Genomic DNA, 27,881 nt, shown 5'->3' on the forward strand with positions numbered 1-27,881 from the left:
CATGTATATAACAAAATGAAGAATTCTTCTGTAGTGTCATTTTTATTATTTACTCAAGCATTATACAATTATTTTAAAGAGTACAAAAACACTAGATAAATATCTGTACCCTATGCCATCAAAATTGACAAACACACACAAACATAAAACAATATTTATCATACATATGATTGTTTGCACATTCTTAAGCCATGCATTGTAAACGAAGCACGTAAAAGGAATCATGATGAACTATCACTGTCGATGATTAATCACCTAGATTGGTCACCCTGTTATTTCTGCAAAGAATATATTTCAATCAAATGGAAGACTTAACTGGAATGTTTGAAGATGCTATGATTCACAACATTTTAAACAGATGGTTAGTGCATGCCTTTTCAATGACATTTCAAGTTCAAAGCTCCACAAAGATGTAACGTTCCTTCATTGGTACCACGATGACATTCCAATGGAGGAGGTCAGAAGTTGCTTTGGGAAAGCACAAAGATCACTGAGCTGCTGAGGATGTCGACACTAGCGGTCTGGCCCTCTTGGCAGCCAACTCCTCCACTGCAAATGTGTAGTTATACTGGAAAATCAATACAAAGTCATTCCATTTATACGTGGAAGGGTAATGAAGAAAGTGGTGCAGTCGAGTGGTCTTACCTCATTTTCTATATCTTGGAGCGATTTTATACGAATGTTGTTGAGCTGAGGAGTCTGAGAGTGACAAAGAGGGATAGCTTAACATGGTTCTGGAAGACCTTTGTAGTGGGAGATGTTAGCCATAAAAATATTGAGCTGGGAGAAAATTTGATCACTTGAGAAGATAAAAAGAAAGTTGAAAATACCGTAGCATTTGGTTGGATATTAAACTTTGGGTTAAGGCTGAAAGGCACTCCATCTAGCGCTGCAGATAAATGACACAGAGAACATATTGGAAGAAACCTAAAAAACAACTACTTCGCAGTAATAATGTGTTACCTGTGATTCCTTGGATGCTGCTGTCAGCCGGTTTGTCCACGGACTCGTTGACATGGAGGGAGTGGCGCCTGTAGCTGATTTTACCGTTAGGCACTTGAGGAGGATTGCTGAAGAAACGTTACCCACCAAAAATTTAGAACTTAAAACCTCCAAAATAGGAGAGGGTCCTTTATTGTTCAATGACAACTTTCAATTCCTCTCACTGAGCACAACGGCATTAAAGAAAACAAAACAAAGTGTACCTGGCTCTTAGAGGCTGTGGAGTAGGAGGAAGCTCCAGAGAGAGTCTACGAAGGCCCAGACTGACATTACGAGGCTTGACTTGGGGCGTGGTGCTGGTAAAATGACCCTTTCGACACCACAACACATAGCCGTGGATGTCTCTGTAAACAACACAAATTATTTAAAGGTGCATTGCGACGAGCAGCTGGATGAAGTAATTTGCAGTTGAACGTCGTGGATTGTACGGTGCCTACCCAACACATGTGTAGTGTTGTAACATCATTTTGCTTTTGGCTGTCAGTTTGATGTCCAAGACAGCTGTGTCCACACTACCGACGGGGGCGACACGCACACAAATGCGTTTTTTCTTCCAAACGGTGGCCTCTGGAAACAGCAACGTACGAAATATTAGCAAAATAAATCGACTGAATTTTTTTTTAAAGGAAGTGTATGCAAAGTCTACTCACAACATTGGCTTCTTGGTTTATTATAAACATTATAAACATGTTGATTGAAACTACTGGTTGAAGTTCTTAGTGAATTGTTATGAGATGTTTTAAGTTTTGAAATTTATTTCTGAAAAGTTATGAAAATTCTGGACAGAATTTGACTTACAGGCCAGATCAAGCATGACTGCTCTCTCCATTGCTGTTTTTTGGTTTGTACTTTCTACTGTACTGCACTTAAATTTGCCGCTCATACTCAGAGCCACAGAATTTAACCCACTCACAGCTGGTCGGTTCTCTGCAGTTTTTGACCAGCTGTCAAATCCCTTTGTCTTAACTTCTGTCAACGCAGAAGAGCTCAGCTCCTTGTTTGACAAACTATAATAGAATCTGTGGCTCGGTTAAAAACTGCAGGCCAAAACTAAACCCGAGTCCTAGTCCAATGAGACAATTTGCAGAGCTATTAAACTTTGTAAAATACAGAAAAGACTACCGTGGCTGCTACCAGAACACTGTTAGTATAAAGATACAACAGAAAAGTCGCCAGTCATCAAATATTTATTCAAAACCACTGACTTCATTATTAACACTCCTCAGACTTAGGTTATCTAATTGGTCTCCACATCAAACTGTATGAATAAATTTGAGTGTGTGTGTGCTCACTTGGTTCCAAGTGCTCTGCAATGAAGCAGAAGCCATGAGGAATGGCATCCTTGTCAGTAATGACCTGAATGTCTGACACGACAATCCCACCCGAGGTGGCCTGCAGAGAGACATGCTTATATTATGTATTGCGGTGAAGCAAAAACCCCAAAGAATATTTCTGAAACAGTGGATGTGTCTCTCACTTACCTTACTGTAGCAAAGGTAATAACCCGACCTTATGGCGAAGCTGCGTGTGAAGTTTGCATTAGCTCCATCTTCAGTGATGTTGATCTGTAGATAGAAACAGGGAATGCTGATAAATATAGATGAACAGTCATTCCCGTTGACACCTTCCGCCAAATGTTCAATGACCTTGAGAAGAGGACTTGGAGGAAAAAAAAAAAAAAGGATCAAAACAGAGAGGTGTGATAGGTTTGTGCTCCCTCATTACCATGACTACATACCAAAGTACTTCTGAGCAACAACATGATCAAACAGTGATCAGTTATGTGAGGAATGTTTTTTTTTTTTTTTAAAAGAACATTGCATGTTAATTGTCCAAATCACTCAACATGCTCCTTCAGAGAAATCCCACAAATATTCAAAAGGGGCTAACCCCTTTTTTTTTTGTTCCTTCCCTTAACAAGGTGCAAGGTGTATGGATGAATAAAAACACAATATGCAGTGAAAAATGTGGAATCTCCATCTCAATCTGTACCAAGGTGAAGTCTTTAGGGCAGGTGGAAGTGTTGGATGTCCACGCCACTGCTGTCAGTGGCCGAACTACCCCACGATCTGTGGTGCCCATCTGAGGAGAAGAAGAAAAAAGACAAGGAGGTACGGATATGCATATGCCACATTTGACCTTTTGAAATGCAGGTGTACTTGGGTTCAAAAGTTTGGTCTCACCACTTACAAACAGCCTTGTTTTTAAGAAAATGTACCCATTGATTTTGCAACCACAGTAACTGTATTTTGGATTAATTTGAAGATCCAAAACTTTTAAATGGTTGTTCAGACATCCTATGTGATGGGATTTAATACAAGAACTGTATCACACAAAATCTAATTGCAACTTTTTAGCTGTTTTTTAATTATTAAATGAAACATTCTTTGTCATAACTGAAGGTGTTTTTTTATATTAATTTTTGTCAGTGATGAAATAGCACTGTTAACCCCCCCCCCCCCCCCCTCAAAAGTATGACTACGGATGAACAAATTGAATCCCAACAGACACTGTTAAGATATAATAATGCACAATTTTGTTTTAATTCAATTATATACTAATTGATTTTTTTATTGTTGATGTGTGAGTTGTACACAGGGACCAAAATATTAGAAACAGCTTTCAATATGCGCAGCAGGTCCCAATGTAAACTACACTAAAATGACAATGATGTAGTTTTTCTTTTTTGTATTTAATGTTATCACAGTCGAGGTAATGTTGGGGCCATCGAGTGCAGAAGACTCCACCTTGGTTGTTTTGCTCAGCTGATTTTTTTTCCTTATTATTTTAACAAGCAAAATTCTACCAGTGACACTCAAGGTATTATGGTGAATTAAGACAGCTTATTGTTGATGATCATGTGACAAATCAGCAGCAAAATAGGGTCTGTTTAAAGGCTGACAAAGCATATTTAGTTATTCGTGAGCCATACAGCAAGACACAATGCTCCTATTCACTGTGAACGGCAGTGTTATGACGCGCTGTTGCCAGACACGGAAATGGTGAGTCCATTCAGAGTAATAATTCAATTTAAGTCAAATTCAGTGCATGACATTCCAAATGTTTGTGGTTTAAAATTCATATGAAAGAGTTCAAAATATGTATGTTTTTCATTGTGGAAGCAAACACAAGAAATGTATTTTAAATGTATACTTAATTGGGTTAGTTTTACTTGGAGTATTTCTGAGGGACCTAATCACAGTAAAATTACTTTTAGTACAAGTCCAAGTAAATCTAAATTAATTGTAGATTAATTAAGAAAAGTTTTCAGTGTTTACCAAATTGACACGTGTACCTTTTATAAAACTTAGTACATTAGTGTATACACATTTGGACATTTTTCAAAAAGTTTAACTATAATCAATATTGACTTAAAGCAGCTTTCCATAACAATAAGTTTGTCTGGTATCAAGGCCGAGTTATTAAAAAAGCAAATAAGTGAGCAGGCATGCTGTAAGAAGTGTTGGGTGTCGTTTACAATACAAACACGACCAGCCGGTCTGAAGTCACATCAGCTGCGATTATTCGTCAAAACGTGTTTGCTTAAAATAAGTTCCTAAAAAATTGAAACAAATCACCTCATCGACACTAACTTACCATTATGAAAGTCTTCACTTCTCTTAAGTTTGAAGGTTAGTTGTCTGGTGAGGAAACTGCAATGAAGTGTCTCTTGACGTCTGTAGGTGATTTTCCTAGTAAAAGCAGGAAGTCCTGTTTAACTACAACTCCCAGAACAACTCACGCCTAAAACACGTCAATGTTTAATTGCTGACTCTTGACGCTAGATGGCAGCATATCAAACTCGACAGTACAGAAAAATGTTAGTGAATCGTCAGTGTTTAATTGCTGACTCTTGACGCTAGATGGCAGCATATCAAACTCTTGACGATACAGAAAAATGTTAGAGAATCGTTTTCCCAAGACTTGCCTTAAAACTAAACAATAATCACAATGCTTTTGAACAATTAATTACATTTTAAAAAGAAATCCAATCTTTGCCTAAGAGGTCAGATTGCTCATTTCCTCAATAATTAAACAACAGTATGCACCACTTAGAGTTGTTGTATTGGTTTTTCCATTACATATATTTTGCAATAATTCTTAGAATAAAATCGTCAACAAAACACACACTTTTGAACAAAGATTTCTGTGTGGATAACACGAATGCATAAAACATGTCAAATGTGCACTTTGCTAAATAAGTGTAATACAAGGTTTATTCTAGGTTAAAATACAGTATATTAAAAAAACTTCTACAATTAATTACATGATCACTGAATTATGCTGTAGTGCTGCAGTTTCTACTAACCACCACCAGTGCAGGGAGTTGCCAACTCACGCTAACCCTTGAACAGGATAATTGGCATAAACAATGGAAATGAACTCAGGTCTAGTAGCCACACTTAGTTCATGAGATTACAAAGGTAGCAAATAGTTTTTATGCAGGGTCATGTAGTTTTGAATTGCTTTTTCCTCCTTAATAACATAATAATTTACTGGTGGGAACTCAGTCAAAGATTTACATTTGTTTGATGGTCTTAAACACAACAAAAATTGAGGGCACAAAGTAATAATGATGTGCAAACATGTATTTTTTTTTCATGAAAAGATCCCTTTGCAAGATCTCTTGATCCTCTTTTATCACATTTCAGTAGGGAGGAGGTGAATGCCAAGTCAGGGGTGAAAGGTCGACCATGATTATAGCAGAAAGAGATGGTCAGGCAGCACAGAAAGTGATTGAACTCTCTTCTGCAATCATCATGGACTCATTTCCCTGTGCTCTGCTCCTCTTCTCCCTGTTATGTTCAGGTAATTGGGATCATTTCTATCCATTATGTCTTTAACACACATTCTAATGTTTTTGAGAGCGGTAGGAAAGAGAGAACATGTTTGCGTGTGTTTACCTTGAGTTGTGTGTTTTAGTAGAAAGTGGATGCCTCAGCATAAAATGTACTGGAGATAAACAAAAACAAAACTGAGCAGGGTATTTTGGTTGCTTTTGAAAGCCAGACATAAGCTACAACTTTTATAATTGGTATAACTTATTTCTTTTTGAAAAATATGGTCCCTGTTGGTGGCATACTGTGTTTGAAGTTAATTATGTCACTTAATTCTATAAGCCCCTTAATGTGACAATAAAAATACGATTTTAGCCAATTATGCCTAATTTCCCTCAATACTTTTAAATATTCTTGTTTTTGTTTAGTCATCAGAGACACTTGTGTTTAATCTGCGTATTTACTCAGACTGTTTGCTTTGGGCTGCTGTTCGTTTACACTGCATTTTACTCCGACCCGTTTAAAGGTTCACAGAATTGGATATGGCACATGTGTTCTCCTACGTGCGTGTTTGTGTGTGTCTGCGTGAACGCATGCGCTCCCTCCCTGCAGCCACTGGTCAAGGTCCTGAGGTTTCAGTGGAGCCCCAGGTTACGACTGTGCGCGAAGGCGAGTCGGTCAGCCTCAGGTGCCAAGTGGCGAGCGGTACTCATTCCACCCAGCTGCAGTGGAGGAAGGCCAATAATCAAGCCTTAGCAGGTCTGGAGTGTCGGTTTAAATGCTCACGTTTTGCTCGATGTACGTCACCATGTGCTAAATTACTAAATCTTTGTTTGTCTTCCGCTAGACAATATCAAGATTGGCCCCAATGGTGTGGTTCTGACAGTTGCTAATGCTCGACCAAATAACCAGGGCGAGTACCAATGTGTGGCGACCAGTGCTGCTGGATCCAGCGTTGCTTCAGCACAGATCAACATCAAATGTGAGCTTCAACAACAGCAAAGGAAGATTTTCAGAAAGATTTAAAAAATGTTCAATGGCCAGGTTTTTGTGACAAAATACCAAGATAAGCCATTTCAGAATTTTTTCCACCATTAATGTGACCAACCCAACCAAAAAACATTCTAATGTCTTTTAAGGTCGGTAGTAAAATGACAAACAGAAATAATTTCACAAGTGTGCACACCCTGATTAACTTCGGAGGTTCTACTCTATGACGTTTTTCTTTCATGATGACCTCCCATACAGTTCCTCCCAACGTGCGCCTGTCACCAGCTGGGCCCCTGAGGGTCAAAATTGGTGACCGGGTATCAGTGCAGTGTCGGGCTACAGGCAGGCCACGGCCCAAGCTGAGCTGGAGACGCCAAGACTCCGCTCTGCAGCTGCCTTCTGAGGAGACAGATGGTGTCAGCACCATACAAGTAATACCTGAACCAAAATAATGCTTTTAACATTCCTTCTCTTGAAACACCATCACCTTTTCCTTTTCAGTGGACTGTCGTGCGTGCAGAGGACGCAGGTGTGTACATTTGCCAAGCTGAGAACACCGTGGGCAAAACAGAGGTCAAACTGGAGGTCATCATGGGAGGGGGACCTGGTGCACCCATTGCATCAGTGAGTCATAAAGAAATGACAGTTGTGGAGGGTCGTAGTGTCACTATCCGGTGTCAAGCTACTGGTAAGCTGTTGATATATTTATTAGACAGTTAAAGTCATTAGTCATTTTAGCAATGTTATAGTATTACCAGAAATACAGTAACTAAAATTCCACGCGGTCAGAAGTCCCACCCTCGTATAACGGCAAACTCTGACGTGAAAAACTGAAAGCAAATTGAAAGAAAGAAAAAATAAATAAATCCTGAGAAGATTTTAGTTTCTTGTCAGCTACTAACTGATTCATGCAGACAGTTGAATGATGCCATTATAAATCCAGATTGGCAACTTTGGACACCAGATTCTCATCAAAATTTAATGTGTTCTTCCTTGGACAATGCAGCTCCCCACTTCAAAATGTGGTTAAATTCCGTTTTTAATTTTCTACTGAATCCTGCCAATTGTATCTGTCCCAATATTTATTTCTCAACAATACCTACGTAAATAAACCACTGTGAGGACACATGCTGTGATTAAAATGATTGCAACACAGTCTGACAATGACAAGAAAAATAAATGTTCAACAAATGACAATTTTATCTGATTAATATGCGCAATGAAAGTGCCAAAGTTCACTTTTAACAGATTTGTTGCAAAATACTTCAAGCTGTGTTGTTCATACTAAAGCAACTAAAAAGTATTAAAACACACAGAAATTAATACTGTAACATCATCGCATAAAATTTTATATGATAACATTATGTGGATCGTTCCTCTACTTCTTTCAGGTTCTCCCCCTCCTGTCATCACATGGTCCAAGCTGAGAGCCCCGTTGCCATGGAAACACACAGTAGCTGGTGGTGTCCTGACACTGACCAGCGTGGGGCGCCAGGATTCCGGCCAATACATTTGTAATGCTACCAACATACAAGGCTTCAGTGAGGCATACACACAAATAGAAGTGGAGAGTAAGTGGACCAAGTCTGCCGAAACACATCATGACATTTTTACGATTATTTGTCAGGGGCCATGCACAGGAAAAATTAAACTCGAGAGTAGAGATGGCTGTACCATATTTTAGTTTTATTATAGCTCCCTGTGACAGGTAAGAAAAAAAATGAGTGAAGAAGTTAAGTGAAAATGATCAATTATTCTCTTTTTTTTCCCCTTCTGTCCTAGGCCCTCCCTATGCCACGGTTATGCCCGAGCAGGTGAAGGTCCAACCCGGTGATGCTCTGACTCTGCGCTGTCTGGCCCACGGCTCCCATCCCATTCAGTTTCAATGGAGCCGGGTGGGCAGAGGCAACCTGCCCGCTGGAAGTCAGACCACCATCGATGGACAGCTTGTCATTGCTCGTGTTAGAATGGGTGACGGCGGATCATACAAGTGTGTGTCGACCAATCACATTGGCTCCAGTGAGGCACTGGCTAAAGTCATAGTTAAAGGTGAGACATGACATCATCAATATGGAGTGTTAATGACTTCTGAGTTCTGCTGAAAATGGCAACTAACTGACTACTGTTGAGGTTCCCTTGCGTCAGTGAAATGAATGTGACGTGAAGTCCACTTTGTCACTTCTTCTCTTTGTGTGTTTTCCAGGCTAGGCCACTGAAATGTCTGCAGTGTTGCCGCAAGCTTGAATTGTGACATCAGATGGAAAGTACCAAATTGTTACTGCACATATGGAGCTAAACTCAAACCTTTCAATTAGTGGATGTCTTAAAGGATTAGGGGATCTTTGGAAATTTTTTTAATCACTTTTCTGTCTGAGGAGATGATAAACTTCTATTTGAATGTTTTTCCTATCCCAGGTTTGAAAAGTAATTCCAAAAAATATTGTCTGTATATCCAAATATATTTAGTTCATGTGGTACTCCGTCAGCAACATGTAATTTTCCAACCATAAATACTTCAAGACGCTTTCTACAATTTGGGAATGAAGCATGATCCATAAAATGTAGATTTATTTTATGGTATTAGTAAGAATTTATTATACAAGGAATGAAATTTGAATGACAAGGTGTTTAAAGTGCATCCTTCATTATGTGGTAGGACTTTAAGCTATAGAATTGTGATACCTTATTTAAAATGTATTCTTACAATCATGACAATACAGACATTTTGACAGTCTTAAAAATGCCCATGAGTGCTTCATAATTGCTTTTCAGTTAGGATTAAACTGATTCCAGTGAACGAATGAACGGACGGACGAACGAATGAACAAACAAGTTGTCGACATGGTAAATATGAAAGTGCAACACACTGATTTCCTTCATTTTTTTTCATTTGGTGCTGATAGATTTTTAAAAAAAATACACGTGTTGTCAAGAATTAATAAAGTCCCCTAATAGGTACTAAATGGTGTATTATTTTCTCGTAGCACAACTTTAAAGCTAAACTATTTCGCTTCATTGTGTTCACATGCTTTGTGTTAGCTTTTCAATCTCAATGGGGTGACATGCATGCTTGCAGTGAGGCATTCACGGACTCAACCACAACGAGGACGCAGGCAATGATTGAGGTAATTGTCATCCGCTGCAATGAAGTCAGAAACACAGAGCAAACAATTTCACCAGTTGTGTCACATAAACAATTGAACACATTTAGCTACAAGTTTTTAGTGAGCACTTTGTTGCGAAACTTAGACCCCAGAGAGCTGTGCTGTTACATAAGATTCAAATCAGTTCTAACTTAATGAAGTGTTATCTTGCCATTTGAGGCTTGTGGTTGCGGCAGTAAAATGGAAAGAAAGTTGACATTTCCAGACTCAGGCCTGTAGCGGGCCTCTCTCGTAAAATTCCCAATGTCTGCTCAGAGAAGGAGCTTTTACCATTCTCCTCTTCCACCTTCCATGACCTTTACAAGCTTGAGTCAGAAACATCTGCTCCTCGTCCACTCCCTCACTTCACAATCACCCACCAAAAAGACAAGTGGAAAAGACTAAAAATTTGCCTTTGGAAATATAAATCCCTTAGAGTGGGAATTTTGCATTTCTTTGAACTTCTGCATTTCTATGTCATGAATATTGTTTCTAATGGAGTTTGACAGAATTACTTCCAGCAGTCCAAACAGTCTTACAATACCACACACATTCCTTCAAATGAATTACGATGTCTACACTCTATTCATTCAGGGCAGCTCTGTTTAGCCTTGATGGGGTGAGCGCAGAAAGGAAAAGGCAGTCAGTCTTCTGGCTGTGCAACAATGTGATTTCCAGATAATAATCAAAAAATTAAAGTGAAACAGTCACAGGCAATCATTTAATCGGAAAACTATCATTGAGGAAGGAACGAATGATGTGAGCGCTTCCTCAAACAGGAAGTGATAGGTGGAGTGGGGGGTGTCCGTCAAGTCGGTTGCCATGGCTTCCACCCGGTGAACTGGGTTAGCTTGTGGCATTGACCGCAAAGCGCACACAGTAGCCCGACATACGGATTCAATTGTTTCTGTGACATGTTCATTTTCCTCTACGCCGTTTGATATAATTCTCTGCAATGTAGGTCAGAGAATAAAAATAGACAGAGGGAATGTACATGAGCTAAATGTATCGTTAACGAGGTACAAATTGTCAACATAATATTCCATTCATGTGTTTTTCTCTTATTTAAATGAGTGTTACATACATAAGTGCAGACAGTTAAGAAATCTACCTCTTATGAAATTTATTTCACATAATGAGTAACATTTAATTTTGTGTGACATACATACTTGCAAAGTAACCCAAACTGGTCTAGAACCAAAAGATGACTATAAATTTTGCAATAGGTCATAAATAACATCCCATTAATAATTGACATTCCACAAAAGTCAGGGGTGTAAATTTTATTTTTATGAGTCACATGGGGTTCACTCCCAGATATATTATGAACTAGAGGGGGACAAACATGAAAGTTCCAGTGTGTAATATTTGTACCTAAAAAATATTCCTCATAATACATGGTTTGTAATTAGGTGACTAGCATCACCACATCCACCCAGGATAACTTACTTTATTTTTAAATGATGTTGGCCTAGAGGCCAGACAGGGCTCCTCTTGTGTCAGTAATGAATCACGTTATTATTCCTTGTGTGCAGTGTGTGTACGTTTTTCCAGTTACTAGATACAATTATTAACTCTAGATGAACATTGAGAAGGAATCAGCACATAACATGGAATGAGAAAAACAACATATCGAAACAAAGAACTTTTTGCCACATCACAATGTTCTTTAGCACAGTGAATAAATTGCCATTCCATGGATAATCTTGTAATCCTGTAAGACCAACAAAGAGGCTGTTTAAAAATTATTCGAGTAGTTTAACACATCTCTTTTTACTAGTTGCGATGCCAGTGTCTCTCGCTGTATATTTGTTTGACGGATATAATGGTAGAGTGGCAGTAGGTGGGGACGTGGCATAATAACATGTCTTCACTCAACTGCGGTTGGTGTGAAAGCACAGTCAGCTCCATCGGATTGCAAGTCCCCATTGCAACTTGTTGTTGGCAAGTGGCCCCACAATTTAGAACACAACTTCAGATGAGTGACTGGTTCTTCCCAGCCGTTGTGTGGTGGCACATTAAAGCAATTCAGTTTATTTTGGATTGCCCTTATAAATATCTCAGCTTCGATGGAGTCTCGATTGTTACGGTTCAATGAGAGATGATTATCAAGAGTGCGACAGGAAATGATCCACTTTCACTTATTCGGTGTGAAAATTCTCATTTATTGTTTAGGAATACCATAAATCATTTCATCTATCATCTATCTATAGCAACATGTACAATTACATGTTTTTTCAGATGGCAGAAGCTACAATTAAACTGCATCCACATGTTTCTAATCAATATAAGAAAAAAAAAAGTTAATAATGATAACTAACCAAGTTTATGATTCTGAAGCGCCTTCTGTGTGGAGTTGGCACGTTTTCCCTGTGCCTGTGAGGGTTTTCTGCAAGTTTGACAATTTTTTGTTTGTCCTCAATAACACCACGTAAAATTGCCCTACAATTATGTTTTTTGTCACCAGATTACAACATGAAAAATACAGATTCCAGATTGTTTTGTGAAAACAGTGGAAAGTTAGTTTTTTCTTTCTCTGCTTATATTTGATGTTTTTCTGTCTGCGGAACGGACAGGATATAAACAGCAACTGCAACTGTATGATTATCAGTCATTCACTGTGTTTCCATATGGGAAGAAGATCATCTGTGCATGTGTGCATAAGTCTGCATATGTGTTTTAGTTTGTGGTCATGGGGAGCCAGTGAAAATCAGTCCCACATGCATGTCTAATCAGTGTGACCATCATTCATACAAAAAGAGAAGCGTGCAGGAAAAGAGTCGGAGACCACCTTGTTTTCTTCATCTCAGTGTTGATTGACAAAGTTGAAGACATTCATTCAAGTATGTGTGTGAAACAAAAATTAAAACACAAAACAGTTAAAAAGGCTGACCATGTGCAACATTGCGATAGTACAATCAGGACATTTTAAAAATTACACCACTTGCTCAAAAAGTATTTTTTCATTTTTATGCAAAAGATGAAGGTGTCAGCAAAACTGCCATCAAATGGCATTTTGCAGCTATTGTTGGAATTAATACGTGTTAATAAAAATATTAATATACCCTCACTGGGTTAATAATAACCACAATATAGCTGCTATAACACAAAAACACTCTTAATATCATTTGGAATTCGTCTTACATCATTAAACTGAAAAATAAATGACTTACAATTGATTTGATTCTTAAAAAATGCACTGAAACTGCCCGACATACGGAGATATTTCCTGTTTGCTGAGCTTTAATGTTATCTTGTGTCATCTTACAGTCATAGAAAAAGCACAAAAAAATGTAAAAAGCTGCAAATAGGTAATTTGGTAAGATATTTCCTGTTTGCTGAGCTTTAATGTTATCTTATGTCATCTTACAGAAATAGAAAAAGCACAAAAAAATGTAAAAAGCTGCAAATAGGTAATTTGGTAAAATGTGAATCGTTACTTACTTCTTGTTTGACTTGACTGGTTTGACTTTTGAGGCTTGTTTTTCTTGAACATTTTGAATTTTTATTTGTACCATTTTCTTGTGCAACAAACACAACAAATGCTAACAAGAGTGAAAATGCCAATTGCTACTTACATGGAGTGGAAATCAAATCACTCTCCCCCACTTTATACTAATTAAATGAACTTTGGATACTGCTAAACCAAAACCGTGCTCCTTTTAACTGGGAATTCCACAGTTTTACCTCTGTTGATACAGCATGAAATGGAATGATCAAAGTGAGAATTTAAAATGCTTATTCACTGACGCTGAAAGGCTGTTAGCCTGTGGAAGGGTCACGGGAATGTTTGACTAAGTCTCAAAGGGATCGTTTGGAAGTGACAGCTGCAGACCGACTAAGGTTCGATGGCGATGGTAAAGAATGTTTTTTTTCTCAGACTTCAGTCTACAACAGTGGTGTCAAATTCTGGCCCGCGGGCCAAATTTGGCTCGCAGTGTAATTATATTTGGCCCGCAAAGACAAATTGTGCTTCGACTTTGTGTCAACACAAAAATTGCAAATTGTCTTCACTTTTAAAAGAATAGAGCTGTTTATCGCAATTTTTTTTTCAAACTTTTTAAAAATTTGAACAGTTCTTACTAATCTCTGATTTCAAAACTGGTTATTCATCAGTTTGTTGTGTCGCCTATACTGTATATAATAACGTTCATACATTTATTTGGGTTGTCATAATGGCTCTCCGAAGGAAACTATGACTACAATGCGGCCCGCGACACAATTGAGTTTGACACCCCTGGTCTACTACAAAAGTGCAATTTCAAATCAGCACAAATGTAAAAGAAGAAAAGACCGTTTCGCACATCTGGCATCCTCTTATCATCTTCCTGCAGACAAGAGGGGAGTTATTTGTCTCATTGGTGCATCCACCAGTCGCCAAATGTCTGGCCTTCACTCTGCAGCAATATGATTAAAATGATACTACCAAGTATGAGGACAGGCACAGAAATGCGTGCATGAAAAATGGGGTCATAATAGCTTGTACTCTCACCGGATGTAGAGAAAGGGAGAATGCTCAAGTGACTTGATATGAAAGTTTGTCGCATTTATGGTTGAGTCTTATCAGACAAAAATACGTGGAACAAGAAGAGATATGATAGCAGCAAATTCACGTCAAGTCAAGGTCAGTTTGTTTCTTCATGCTGACACTGTTACTGGATTGCAATATAATTCAAATCCTCCCCAACCCCTCCCACTCAAAAAAAAATCAGCATCATGTGACTTGAACAATTTAAGGAAATCAAGCCTTGGTTTTAGGATTGTGGGAAGAACGGGTTTATGGACTTGAAGGAACGTAAAATGTCGTTATGGTGAATAATGTCTAAGAATTCTCCAGTAAACTGTAGCTTTCTGGGAAGGCTACAAAGTTAAAAGTCACACAAGTCACCACTCGATGCATTCGGACCAAAAATATCTGGAACATTTCTCTCAGTTTGAATGTTTTGGATCAGTACTTTGACCCAGGAATGTTAACATTCAAAAGCGAAAGCCCACAGAGTCGAGAATGCACACTAAGAAACGGAATCTGCACCTGCATATGATGACAACAAGCAATACCACACAGGAAGTGACAAAAAATCTGTTCCAAATGTTTTTTTTTTTAAAGCAACAAAAATCACTGGCTTGAAGAAGGATTGTTGCAGAACAATCTCCCCCAGGTACCCATGATGCGTTTCATCATGTGAAGGAAAACAAAACACTCAGTAGTTCTCAGTTACAGTTATTGAACAAGACTAATACGACATTGGCATTTAAAAATAATGGCGATATACTTGATGAATTGTTTGCATGTATGTATTTTTTAAAAATAGTATTTGTAATGTGATAACAAATCATTGCAGCCTCCTGGCAATTATTCCCTATACTGGTCCAAATCCTGCCTCTCTCCCTCAGTTTAAATCATGCTAATCCAATGCCCGATTTCCACTAGTGTTCCCCAGGGCTCTGTCTTAGCACCCTTGTCGTTAATATTGCCTCCCGCAAAGTAATATTTTCCATGAAATCCATATCGTCACAACTACTCACGTTACACCAGATTACTGGTCCACTAAACTCACTTCCACTTTCCTACCTTTCCCTTTTATCGGCTGCTTCTCTGAACTCAAACTTTCATGCATCCATTTTCTATAGCACTTGTATTATGTATGTAAAACATTTTGGCTAGAAGGAAGGAAACAGGAAACTGGAGCGTGAAGAGAAAGCAAAACGAGAAGTCTAGAAAAAAAAAAGTGACTTAAAGTGAGGGAACAGTTGAGTAAGGGGGAAGCCACAATGACGCCCCAAAACAAAAGAAAAATCAACAACTGAATTACACAAGCAACAAGCAGGAGGTAACGCACATAAGCGAGGCAGAATCCAGTACGATGAATTCTGGGGGGAAAAGCACAACGGTTGAAAATCCACAATACAGTGAAACAATATTGAAAACTCCTCCCACTAACTTTAAACCTATTCCGATTTAATATAACACACTTTTTAAAGTACGCCTTAGTCTCTTTTATTGGCTTTTTGCTTCTTGTGTGGGAGCTGGGAAAACAAACAGGACCTTAATTGGGCTGGTGAAAAATCCAATGTTTCGGGACAAGGAGGCGGAGATGGAGGATGGGAAGTTGGGAAGGGCCATCCGATTGCCTACTGGGAAGTCAAGAAGCAGCTGTTTAGAATGAGCGTGAGTCATCCTCCTCCTCAGACTCAACTAGCCACCTCCTGTCTATGGGTCCCAGAAAAGGAGGCCAGTATAGGTCCTGAAATAGAGCACACAAACATGTGTGTAGGCAGTGGAAGACACACAGGCGGGCGGGTTCAGCAGGCAACGTGATACGATGCTAGTGTGAGAAATGCTTGTGTGGAAAAGGTGGAGAGAAAGGGAAAGAGTGACGAGGGAGAGACTGTGTGTGAAAGGGGAGAAAAGAAGGGCTGGGGGAGGCCCGGAGGAGGCGTGTTTAGATTGAGAGGGAAAAAACTGCTGGTGGTTCTCATGCACACAAACACACTCACACACTCCGGCGTTTCTCTTTGTGTCAACTCTTTTGTGGAGTCTAAGCGCTTTCAATTCCTGTGAACCTTCTGTGAGGACTTCAGTTATTTCTTATCCCAAAGTTTGCAGGTTTATTGTTTGGACATGGGCGGAGGAAAAGAACTTCTGCTTTTTCTTGGTAAGTCATTCATAATTGTTTTACTGTTTAACAGTGTGAAGAAATGAAAAGGAAAACCAAAAAGCTCAACAGGCTTAGTTGTTAGGATGCCTTTGCCGACACGCACATTCTGAACGACTATTTACATTTAATCTAGTCAATGGTTCATTCATGCCCAGACGATCACGTGTTAATTCGCTCACTGCCATGACAAAGTGTCACACTGGTCACACCTTGTAAGACTGAGGCTAAAAGATGTGATGGAATCTGGAATCAATACATACAGTAGATGTTGACGATGTTTTCCTAACATCTTTATATATCTAAAAATAGCCTTGATAACAATTGCCATATTGTTGCATCATGCTGAGATGTGTCAACCAATATGTAACTCCACTATTTAAAAGTTCTCTCAGAATGATGCTGTAGTTTTTTGTACCACTATATAAAACACACTGTTGAACTTACGCTCTCCGACAGTCTAAATACAAACTCCTCATGGTGAAAAATGGCTTTTCTATTATGTGGTTGTGAAGGCAAGATGTCATTATTTCATTTGACCATATAATCAGATTTTTAAAATTGGATTAATATACTTTATTATATCCTCTTTATGTTCCGCACTTCTCATGAGTTTCACAAAGTCAATGAGTTGTTTCCTCATGGTGAGGAACAAACTAGTCTAGCTATATGCTGACTGCTCAATATATATATTTTCCGCTACAAGAGCACGATAATAGCCATAATTTCCAACTGGTTAGGAATTGAGGGTTTGGCCACTTTATTTTTGTAACAGCAAAAATAGCTTCTCTTTCCTGTCTGTCACTCACTGAATGTCCATGTGATGTACATGCGTAAAAACAGTTAAGGCCAAATTCGTTTATATCCGAGCAAAATATGTTGTGTTAGAAATAACACAAAATAATCACATATTTTATTTGTTTTTTTCTTTGGAAAATCGTCGATTACAATTTAGAGAAGGTGAAATTATTTATTTTCAAAAGCCCCCTGTCAAATTATAGCAAAGTGTAATCATGCTCTTAGGTTACAAATGTCAAACTCAAAGCTTGGGGCCCATTCCCTTGTCCTGCCCCCCCCCCCCAACATTTTTTTTTTTTTTTTTTTTTACTGATCATTCAATAGTATAAGCAGATTTCCCTTCTTTCAAACAATAAATGTTTTCTTTTATGAAAATACTGCTTGGATAATAACCACAACGCCATAATCGGAATATTAGGTAATCCCTTTGGCACTTGTATTTTGCTATGTCTTTCATTTTAAGAAGCTGTTTATAAAAAGTGGAAGTGTGTCTGTCTGCGCTGTCTTGTATCGACAAATACTTTCACATGGATCAGACACAAGGCCTAAAATTCTTTTAACCCAGAAGTTTACTCATGTTTTAGATTGATCATAATTTGTCAAATTCAAGAAAAAAAGAATCACTTGTGAGTAGGAGGAACAACAGGTGTGGTTTGATCAGCTGTGACTAAGGATTGCGATAAATCACATGACCCTTTATTAGTGAAAAAGAGTCTTATGATTATGAAGTCACACAGTCATATGCATTGAGGTGACAGGTCGTGAACTATTGACACGGTGTGGTTGCAAATGAAACAGAACTTTAGTCCAATAAAATATGAAGTGTGAGGACTATCTAGGTCATGTTAATCCATATACAGTTCTGATTGGTGATCAGCTGCATCAAAGTCACACTTTGTTAGTTTTCAGCCCTTGTGTTTTTTAGTCATATACTTGGAGGCTGTCACGCTGTTTGGCACCCTTACTTTCGAATTCGGTCTGATTTTATCTTCACGGGGGCACTGTGAGCTCCAGCCCTGCCACAAACAGGGGGCTCATTGTAAATGAGGGGGGGAGCTGTTTGTGCAACAAATATATTCTGTGTTACATGCCTGTTGTGTGGCTAATCGAATGTCTGAGTGGCGGGGGAGGTTGTCATGGTTGCAGGCATACTAAATAACAATAAACAGATGCCATAATTACAATTCTCAACTTCACCATTACATCATTAGGTTTCTCCTCATAAAATACGAGTTTGTTTGTGAGCATATTGCACATTATTGGGAAAGTCAGGGTGACATTAATTTGAATAAAACTGCTTTGGTGTTTGAGAGGAACAGGACATTACACACTTCATGCAAGTGGTTTCACAAGAAAGGTCGACTCATGTGTGAAGACACACTGTCAGTCACGTGAATGATAATGAGACACAATATGTTTCCACTTTCCGTCAAAAAGAGAACCCCGCAATTACAAATTTGCGTTTGACAATCTCTTGTGACACTATTGGCGCAGTCGGGCCTGGTGTTGGAATCTTTTGTTTTAAGCACCGTTTTCTTTCTTTTGTTTTCAATGTGTACGCACAGATTTCTTTTTCAAACTGAACTTTCGAGTCCAGCTTTCTATGTAGTACATTGAAGCCGAACAAAACTGAATAGTGTTCACATGAGTTACTGCATATTGTGGGGTGTTGTCTGTGGCAAAAATAAAAGCTCTTCTCTCTCACATGGGAGCAATGGTCACTATAACAACCAGTACAGAAGTAAAATCAGTAAAGTCATTTTGACACCTCTTAAGTTATTTAATAGCATAAAAGAGGAAGGAAGAGCAATAGAACTGCATTGTTGGTCTCCCACTAACCTTGAAGCCAACATCTTATTTCCCATTTTTGATTTCCTTGGGAAGCATTAGGCTGATAGTAGTAGTTAGAATGTCTGCCTCACCTCACCATCAATGTTTTTTTTCAGGGTACACACACCTGTGACTCAAATGAGTGTTTTCTACTCAGAAAACTAACAGTTCTCATGGTTTGTCTACAGGTTTCATGTGCACATTGAAAAAGTGCATGCCTCAGTGTGACCGTGGCATGACCAAGGAAGAAAACCGATGTGTTGGTAAGAAACCTGACTCTGCTTGGTTCCAAATCTCCTCAATATCTCTTTACCTAAGGTTACTAATATCATAGTATGTCCAGTGTGGTGTAGAAAATATCTTTCTTGAAGGATAAACTGCCATCATAAAACATTTATCTTACGAAGAAATGTTTGAAGTGACCTTTGATGCATACAAATGGTAGTCAACCACATGTTCATATATTTTTTGCAAGAAAAGTAAAAATGCGACGACAATAATACACAAGTAACTCTTTAACTTTTTTGAAATGTCCAGATGTGGATGAGTGTGAGGAAATTCCAGGATTATGTGGTAAGCACGCACAGTGCTTCAACACAAACGGCAGCTACTATTGCCAGTGCGAGCCTGGTTTCCACAACATTAACAGAAACACAACCTTCACCGGGACTAATGGACAGTGTGAAGGTGAGCGAACCCGTTTAGGCTAACACATTGATTTGTCTTATCTCACTCACGTCTTTTTGCACTCCTTTATTAGACGAAGATGAGTGTATCTCCAATATCTGTGGTCCCATGGCTCACTGCAAAAACTTGATTGGGAGCTTTCGCTGTGTCTGCCAATATGGGTACACCAACAACAGCAATGGAGACTGCATAGGTGATTACCGTCTTGTTTTGCGGGTCCACCTTTTGTGTGACAGCGGTAGTTTCATAACCACACAGTCTTGACGCTGGAATTGGTGGATGTAAGTTTGAGGTTTAAATAGAAAATCACTCCATTCACTCGATTAGACACGATGATTTAAAATACCTTGAGTATGTCTTTAATCCAAGATGGAGAAAAGCGTACAGTTGTAGTGGTCAGCAGAGTGGGTGGTATTCAGTTTGCACACATGTAGATGTTGAATTGAAAGTCTTGATCAAAACATTAAAATGTTTATTAAGGCAAACAGTTTGATATATTTAATATTCTTGTGTCTCCCCTTGTTTGATTTGCACAGCGATGGTAAAAGTACGCACATTATATACCTGATACAGATATTTGTGTCAAAAAATACTCCGATAAAAGTAAAATTATCATTCAACTGTTCAATGGTGAGAGTGCAAATTAAATGTACTGTCTCAGATCAGACTTTTACGCTATCGAAACAATATTTACGCTTAGCTTTGCTCACTTTGCGAACTGACAAGGAATAAAATGCCAAAATAGCAATGGACTTTCCCTTTTGCAAGTTATATTTTCTTACATCCTGCGGTCATCCGTGTAGGTCGACAAAAGTAGCAAGCATATTTTGTTGAGTAGAATGTCTGCTTTCAGATATAGGGAGTAAAAGTACAAAATGAAAATAAATACTGAAAAATAAATATAAAAATCTAGTTTTGTACATTTATGAAGTAACTCCAACTGAGCCCAACCCAACTCTTAACCTAACCCTAACCCTAACCCACTACTGGTTGTGCAGGCGTATCTAATTTTGGCATTGGAAACTGTCTGTTTCTCTTCCCATCAGACATCGATGAATGCGAAATATCTGAGAATCGAAAAGAAGACCTCTGTGGAAGTAAAGGAAGTTGTAAAAATATAAATGGAAGTTACTGGTGCGAGTGTGCAAAAGGATACACTAATTATGGAAATGAAAGGACTCCATGCTCAAGTGAGTGTTTGTATCTTATTAATATTTCATAACCTATGTGCTCCCACTGAAACTTTATACCTTTTCCCTCCAGAACTGGATTGCAAAACCTTTGATTCCGAAAGTGTAGCTGTGCAGGTAAATCATTGATTTATTTTCACTACAGTCTAGTTCAATTTTGGTAAATAGCACATCTGTTGGAAAGAAAGGAAAACAAAATGCACAAGCGCATAGCACGTAACAGCACAGATCATTTAGATGGAATATTTAAAGGAGGGGGGGCGTTCTACACACTGGACCCCTGATGTTATTTTATGTCTAAATTCAAGTGGGTGTGTTGAAAGCTGAATAGCATTATTATCGTGTCCTCTCACAGCATTACAGTGGCTTGGCAGATCTGCTATCCATAATGAGAAACAGCTGCATGGTTCTCTCTAACCCAAATATGAGCAACGGCGGCAAGGCCGATGGAGATGCGCTACTGGAGGTCAGCAAAGCAAACACATGTCGACACATCGTAAATTCAAAAAACACACACTGTTATTTTATGTGTGTTTTAACGTGCATAGAGACTTTTGACCGCGTCAGAGACCGTCTTATCATCAGTCGATATGGACTCGAGTGAAGGCATGTATGGGCTTTTAAATACAATGGAAAACTCCATCAGGTTCATTGGCCCACTACTCAGAGACGACCATATCTCGATGGGCTCCAATGAGACAGGTAAATTCGCCAGTGTGATACAACACCACGGGTGGACTACCGGCTTTAAGAGAACTGTTTGTTTGAGTAGCTGTGGCGATCGCTGTAGAGAGGGGAACCTCCCCGCCCACTGGACCGATTCATCTGGGGACTGAAAACTCTACGCTTGACACCGACTGGACAACGGCGGCTGGAACAGGAGCATATCCTGGTATACTTTCCTTCCTATTTCTTGCAAGAAGAAATAATCACCACAATAGATCTCCGCCAAGACCAAATTGTTAGCAGTAAAAAAAAAAGGTCATGGCACTCTACTTATTTCCATTGAGGGCACAGTAACTCAAAAAAAAAAAAATCCTGTAGCCTCATCTTTATCCAGTTCTCATTAAACAGCAACACTTTTTTTTTGGGCTCGTGTGTCATCTCGCTAAAGTTTATTAGAATTGGTCAAAGGTTTTGGCAGTTAGTACTCAAAGTACAGTATGCTTTGTTTTAAAGACCCATATTAGAAAATGTGTTATTACTTGTTTTGAAATGTGCCCTGCGATTGATTAGTGTAGCCCGCCACTGACTCAAAGTAGGCTGACTCCAGCTTCCCTGCCCTCCTAAAGACGACAAGTGCTATGGACAACAATAGATGGATGTTAATGTCCTTTTAATGTTGTCCATTTGCATCCAAATGCAATAATAATAATACTCGCATACATTTGAACTGGAGCAAAAAAGTAAGATAAACATAATTTCAGTCACTGAGAAATCATGATGGTAGTTTTTCCAAAATGCCGAACAACATTAAAAACAATAAGACATTGCATAAGTTGCTTCCTATGTTTGTTGGAGGTAATTGTTCTGATTAATAGATAAATGCTCATCCATATCTATTTTGCTTGTGTTTTCTTCTAGGCTTTGCTATGGCTGCCTTGTTGAGCTACCATAACCTGGAAAGATCTGTTAACCACTCCTTTGACAAGCTCCAAGGATTTGAAAAAGATGGCATTGAACCGACTTTCGAAATCTTCTCCCGGGTTGTGTCTGTTGTGGTGTCGAACCCATCCACCCAGAACCTGAGCCACCCAGTCATCCTCACACTCAAACATCTCCAGGTATGTAGATCAGTACTTGAGTTTCAAACCCAGAACCTCCTGAGTGTCTAATAGAAATTGGCAAACCAGCCCTGCTTTAATCACTGCAATCATGAGCTGTGCCATGTGGTAAAGCCAAAGATCTTCTGGTTTTGCTCGTGTGGTTTAGAACAAATCGGAGGCAAGCTACATCTGTGCTTACTGGAACGACAGAGGTGCCTGGGCCACAGATGGTTGCTATCAACAGAAATCCAATGCCACGCACACAATGTGCCGATGTGAACATCTCAGCAGTTTCGCCGTGCTGATGGCGCACTATCCCGTCGATGTAAGAAACAAGAAACGCACCCTATAAAATATGCATACATGCCCCACCTGGTGGCCTCAATACGTTTGTCTAAAGCTCAAGGAAGTCTAAGAACCCTCTCTATAATAATTAGATGTTTTGAAATGATTTCTCACTGTCGGAATTTCCCCTCCAGCAATCCTTTGCCATCCAGTTGATAACAAAGATTGGACTGATCCTCTCCCTGCTGTGTCTGAGTTTTTGCATCCTGACCTTCAAGTTCTGCCGCTCCATACACGGGACACGTACAACCATCCACTTGCATCTTTGTATTTGCCTCTTCATCGCTGATCTCATCTTCCTGGTCGGCATTTCTCAAACAAAACCCGAGGTATGTTTGCCCAAGCGGATAGAAACATTGTTTCCATGGAAGGCAATAATCTGACGGGGCCCTCAGCTTGATGAATTTGTGAAGAGGCTGCCTTCATTGTTTACATACTGCATAGCAGAAGTCAGCTATTAACATAACAACTCATCTCGGTGCGACATTAGAGCATCGTATGACGTTCATGATGCTCTTGCTCCTCTATTAAAATGGACTTTAATTTGAATTTAAGACAACTAGATAAGTCAATTGACTGATTTATCATTACAATACCAGCAATTTCTTAGTGGTCCAGTCAGATTGTACTGATGTCATTCTGTATACTTGTAGCTTTCTGGTAATTGCTATCATGCAGTGGTTTCTCTAAATTTTGACACCAGATATCATCAAACCAAAAGGGCCAAGTACCTCCATATCAACAACATTAAAGTACAGTAACATAGGATGCCTACATCTTTATAAAAAGTGAGGCAGACATTTCATTCCTAAAAAGTAAACATGTATTTATCTTTGCAAATCACTAATATTTTGCTTGGATCGGGGACTAAAATAATAATCCAATAAAATATACTGAATACAAAAGGTAAATGAAATTATAAAGGGTGAGTTTGAAAGTCCTCTAAAAAAAAAAAACTTTTGTCGCATTTTAAAACAGTGATTATGACTTGACAGTCATACATGATGAATATAATCGAATAAAAAACATCAGAGACTTTCTGACCCCATCTTATGTTTCTAATTGGGTATACAAACTAACAACAGCAACCAAGTCAAAGCGCTGTCTTTATAAGGTTAGCCCAGCTCTTATAAACACAGTAGGAATCATTTGGTTCATCTGCGCTCCATGCAACTTCCGTTCCTCATTTGTTTATATTGCATTACAGGGAGGCTGCAGGTTTATTGCTGCCATGCTCCATCTTTTCTTCCTGGGAGTGTTTGCATGGATGTTGCTTGAGGGGGTGCAGCTGTACCGCATGGTGGTCCTGGTTTTCAATGCCACTCTTCGGCCCCTCTACTTATTCCTCTTCGGCTACGGGGCACCCTTGGTTGTTGTCATTGTAACTGCCATCATTAGACCCAAAGGATATGGAACTGAGGAGCAGTAAGTGTATTTGGAAAAGGATCAAACGTAAAGCGCACAGCGAGCTCTGCTTTTACTTAAAACTGTCATTCCCATCTCTTCACTGCAGCTGTTGGCTGTCCCTCAAAGACGGCCTCATCTGGAGCTTCTACGGCCCTGTGTGCGTCATCATCTTCCTCAATGTTTTCTTCTTCATCATCACCGTCTGGAAGCTGGCCCAGAAGTTCAGCAGCCTTAACCCGGATCTGTCCAAGCTCAACAAATTAAAGTCAGTGCGCTCAACTTCTTTTATAACCCCCCCACCCTGATTACAGATTTTTATTTGCACATTTATAGCACTTAAATGTTACAAACCAATTTTGATACCTCACAAAGATAACAGAAGTAAATACAAAATTCAGCTTCTAAATGAAACGGCAACCCCAAAAAAAAACAAAGGACTGGCCAAGTCCGTCTGGACTCCAAATGGGTATTTTTTTTTCCTTTTTGTCCCTCTGTTTTGCCAAAACCACCATGTCCAAGGAAGAACAACAGAGACAGAGGTCATGACTGACAAGGTCACAATTAATTACTGTGCTACTGTGGGCACACTCGTAGTTGGACACCCCTGCAGCCTTGTTCTGATCTAGCTGTGACCTCTGGCTTCAAGAATGTTGCCAAGACTATTTTGAAACATAGCTCTCGGGAAAAATAAATGTCCATCACAGCTCAGCTCCAGCCGTGATTGATTGTGACCTGAGACCTGGCAACTGTGATACTGTTTTCAGTCAACAGCAAGTGGCAAAATGACCGTCCCTTGAGATGGGTAAAGAAATGACAGTTGTAAAGTAGGGTTTTATTTTCTTTGACATTTACATCTGGTCTCTCTTATTGATGTATGCAAATTAATAACTAGCCAGCCTACTGCAAAGAGCTCAATCTGTTTTCCACTATCATTCATTTGAATCTTTCAACAAGCAGTAAAGCAGTACGCAACTTGCTCCACCAATGCTTTCAATAGTGCTCCTTTTTCGACAAAATGGAGCAATTCATCGGATAGTGTTGCATTTGCATTCATGCCAACTGTCTGATTTCCTCTGCAGAGCTTTCACAGTGACCGCCATTGCTCAGATGTGCATTCTGGGACTTCTGTGGGTGTTTGGAGCCTTCCTGTTTCGCAAAGGCAACACAGCGGTCGAATACATATTCACCATTTTAAACAGCCTACAGGGAGCACTTGTCTTCATCATGCACTGCCTCCTATCTAAACAGGTAGAGTTCATACTCTGCTGTATACAGTACATATGTAGCCTCAGCCAGTCAGTCAGTATATGACAACAATTCTATTTAATTATTACAGAAAACTTTTAATAATGATTCATGTCTAATCACAGAAAATTGTGCGATCATTTTTTTTCTTGACAGTATACAATACTGTACATACAGTTTATGCTGTAATGAAGTTTCCTCATTGTTTTCTGTTGCTCTCTGCAGGTTAGAGAGGAGTACTACAACTTTTTCTCCTGCATCTGCACTCCAAAGAAAAGATACTCTGACTTCAGCAGTACAAATCCATCCAATAGCCAGTCACAAGTAAGAATCATGTCACTTCTACCGACTACTCCCAACACACACACACTCAGCACTAATATTTTGTCTCTATTCTTTTAGGGTTCTCGGAGTGGACAGAACACTGGAGAATCCCACATTTGAATCATTCTCTGTAGTCAACCCAACAAAAGAAATGAAGCTATTATTAGATTTTAAATCCACAAAATCAACCTTTACTTTGTTTAATACCCATGAGCCAAGGCAACCACATGATGCTTTTGGGTCAAAGCTTGTGTTTCACGTGAATAGAAAAGACGAAGCGTTATTCAGAGTGAAAAGTTGTATCATGTCATAAAATTTGTATCAATCATGGTCATGTTTTTAAATAATGAATTATGGCCTCAACAGCTATGAAGTAGGCCCGAGGTTAATAGTAGTTATGAAGAACAATTTGGGAAAGTTGCTTTCTGTTGCATCATTTTGAACATAACTGTCTCGTTATATAAGCTGTATTCTCTTTGAATTGTTTGGCTTTAGTTCCGCTTAGAAAAGACATTATGGAGTTTTGGATGGACATTTCCCAAGTAAAATATTTAAAGCGAATAGGCCATTTCGAGAGCTTTCATGCACTGTATTTCACTGTATGGGTTTCGTTTTATGGGAGAGAAAACAAATGACTAATATTGAACGTAACTCATGAACTGTCCCAAGTCGGGTTCATGCAAACCTCATGTGGGCCTTCAGTGTGATGAAATACAGAACCAAGCAAGAGTATAAAGATACAATTGTCAAACAAAATAGCTATTCGAATCACTTAGAAGACTCTATTTAGGTTTGCATTTGACTTTATGACACTGGTTGATTGGACATTTTTCCAAAAAGATTTCTTGAGAGATACCGAACTCCGACCCACCCGTTTGATGACTGTGCAGCTTCCTGTTATTGAAATTGTTTGTGGGATTAAATTCCACATTGTCATGTCATTATTGCTGCTCACTGCTTTGCTTCATGGTTACTGTAAGGATTCAAGTTAGGGAGCAGTGCGAACCTTAAACAATTTCAGCACACTTTGTCTTCATTGAACATGCTTTATGACTTGAAAAGTATCCCGTCTTTTCGAACATTTTATTTGATGTGAAGTTATCGTAATTTATAGAAAGGAATCCTCTTATGGCTGTTAAAACAAGAGTCGGACAAGCTTCCTCCTGTAAACGGTGTTGGCCTGTATTTTTGTTTACATTCACATTTTGTCGTGAACACCTCTTGGTGTATTTGACAACTGCTCTGTAGTTTGATGTTTGGCTACTTTTTTTCCGACCATTTTTTATTCATGTATAGCTTTGTGTTTTCTTGCACCTGTTGAATGTAAGATTATGGCGATTAACTATGATGTATATAAACCTATTTTTCTACATCGTTGTTTTGGTACTCCTATCTTAAAAAGAATAGGCACCGGATACTTTATTAAAATATCTACTTGAAGTGTGTACCTCATTGCAAGTGGGCTCTCCTCTTTTACTTCGGACGATCTGCAGGATAAAACGCGCTCTTTCGAGAACTCTTTTCAGTGTTTGAGCAATAATAATATCATCTTGATATCAACAACAGGGTGTACCCACTGCTGCAGTAAAATATTTGTTGCAAACACCACAGGGAACCACATCACACAAATGAAAGCATGCATGACATATATCAGAGTGATAGGCTGTGCAAACAGTAAACGCATTCCTGAGCTGACAGTTTCAGGAGACTCAGTGTAATA

The 27,881-nt window shown here is 39.0% G+C and overlaps 3 protein-coding genes across 3 annotated transcripts; 2 read left to right on the forward strand and 1 right to left on the reverse strand.

The window, feature by feature from the left end:
- Positions 1-26: 26 nt before the first annotated feature.
- Positions 27-4,716, reverse strand: mvb12a (multivesicular body subunit 12A). The gene is made up of 10 exons (XM_037247329.1): positions 4,600-4,716; positions 2,995-3,084; positions 2,484-2,567; positions 2,295-2,394; positions 1,440-1,569; positions 1,206-1,346; positions 964-1,070; positions 831-889; positions 646-699; positions 27-568 (listed from the first exon to the last, which is right to left on the reverse strand). Exons 1-10 carry the CDS (start codon positions 4,600-4,602, stop codon positions 488-490), a joined length of 849 nt encoding a protein of 282 aa, XP_037103224.1. The 5' UTR covers positions 4,603-4,716; the 3' UTR covers positions 27-487.
- Positions 4,717-5,681: 965 nt separating this feature from the next.
- On the forward strand, positions 5,682-9,728 carry LOC119120423 (basement membrane-specific heparan sulfate proteoglycan core protein-like). Its single transcript, XM_037247303.1, has 8 exons — positions 5,682-5,811; positions 6,393-6,539; positions 6,628-6,762; positions 7,029-7,201; positions 7,272-7,458; positions 8,162-8,341; positions 8,553-8,819; positions 8,974-9,728. Exons 1-8 carry the CDS (start codon positions 5,697-5,699, stop codon positions 8,976-8,978), a joined length of 1,209 nt encoding a protein of 402 aa, XP_037103198.1. The 5' UTR covers positions 5,682-5,696; the 3' UTR covers positions 8,979-9,728.
- Positions 9,729-16,390: 6,662 nt separating this feature from the next.
- LOC119126084 (adhesion G protein-coupled receptor E5) lies at positions 16,391-27,534 on the forward strand. The gene is made up of 17 exons (XM_037257126.1): positions 16,391-16,569; positions 19,386-19,460; positions 19,735-19,884; positions 19,958-20,077; positions 20,931-21,074; positions 21,148-21,191; positions 21,430-21,540; positions 21,623-21,776; positions 21,847-21,966; positions 22,659-22,858; positions 23,007-23,165; positions 23,320-23,514; positions 24,393-24,610; positions 24,699-24,857; positions 25,672-25,840; positions 26,063-26,161; positions 26,240-27,534. Exons 1-17 carry the CDS (start codon positions 16,536-16,538, stop codon positions 26,279-26,281), a joined length of 2,193 nt encoding a protein of 730 aa, XP_037113021.1. The 5' UTR covers positions 16,391-16,535; the 3' UTR covers positions 26,282-27,534.
- Positions 27,535-27,881: the final 347 nt, after the last annotated feature.

This window comes from Syngnathus acus, chromosome 1 (genome assembly GCF_901709675.1).
Source record: "Syngnathus acus chromosome 1, fSynAcu1.2, whole genome shotgun sequence".
Taxonomy (NCBI): domain Eukaryota; kingdom Metazoa; phylum Chordata; class Actinopteri; order Syngnathiformes; family Syngnathidae; genus Syngnathus; species Syngnathus acus.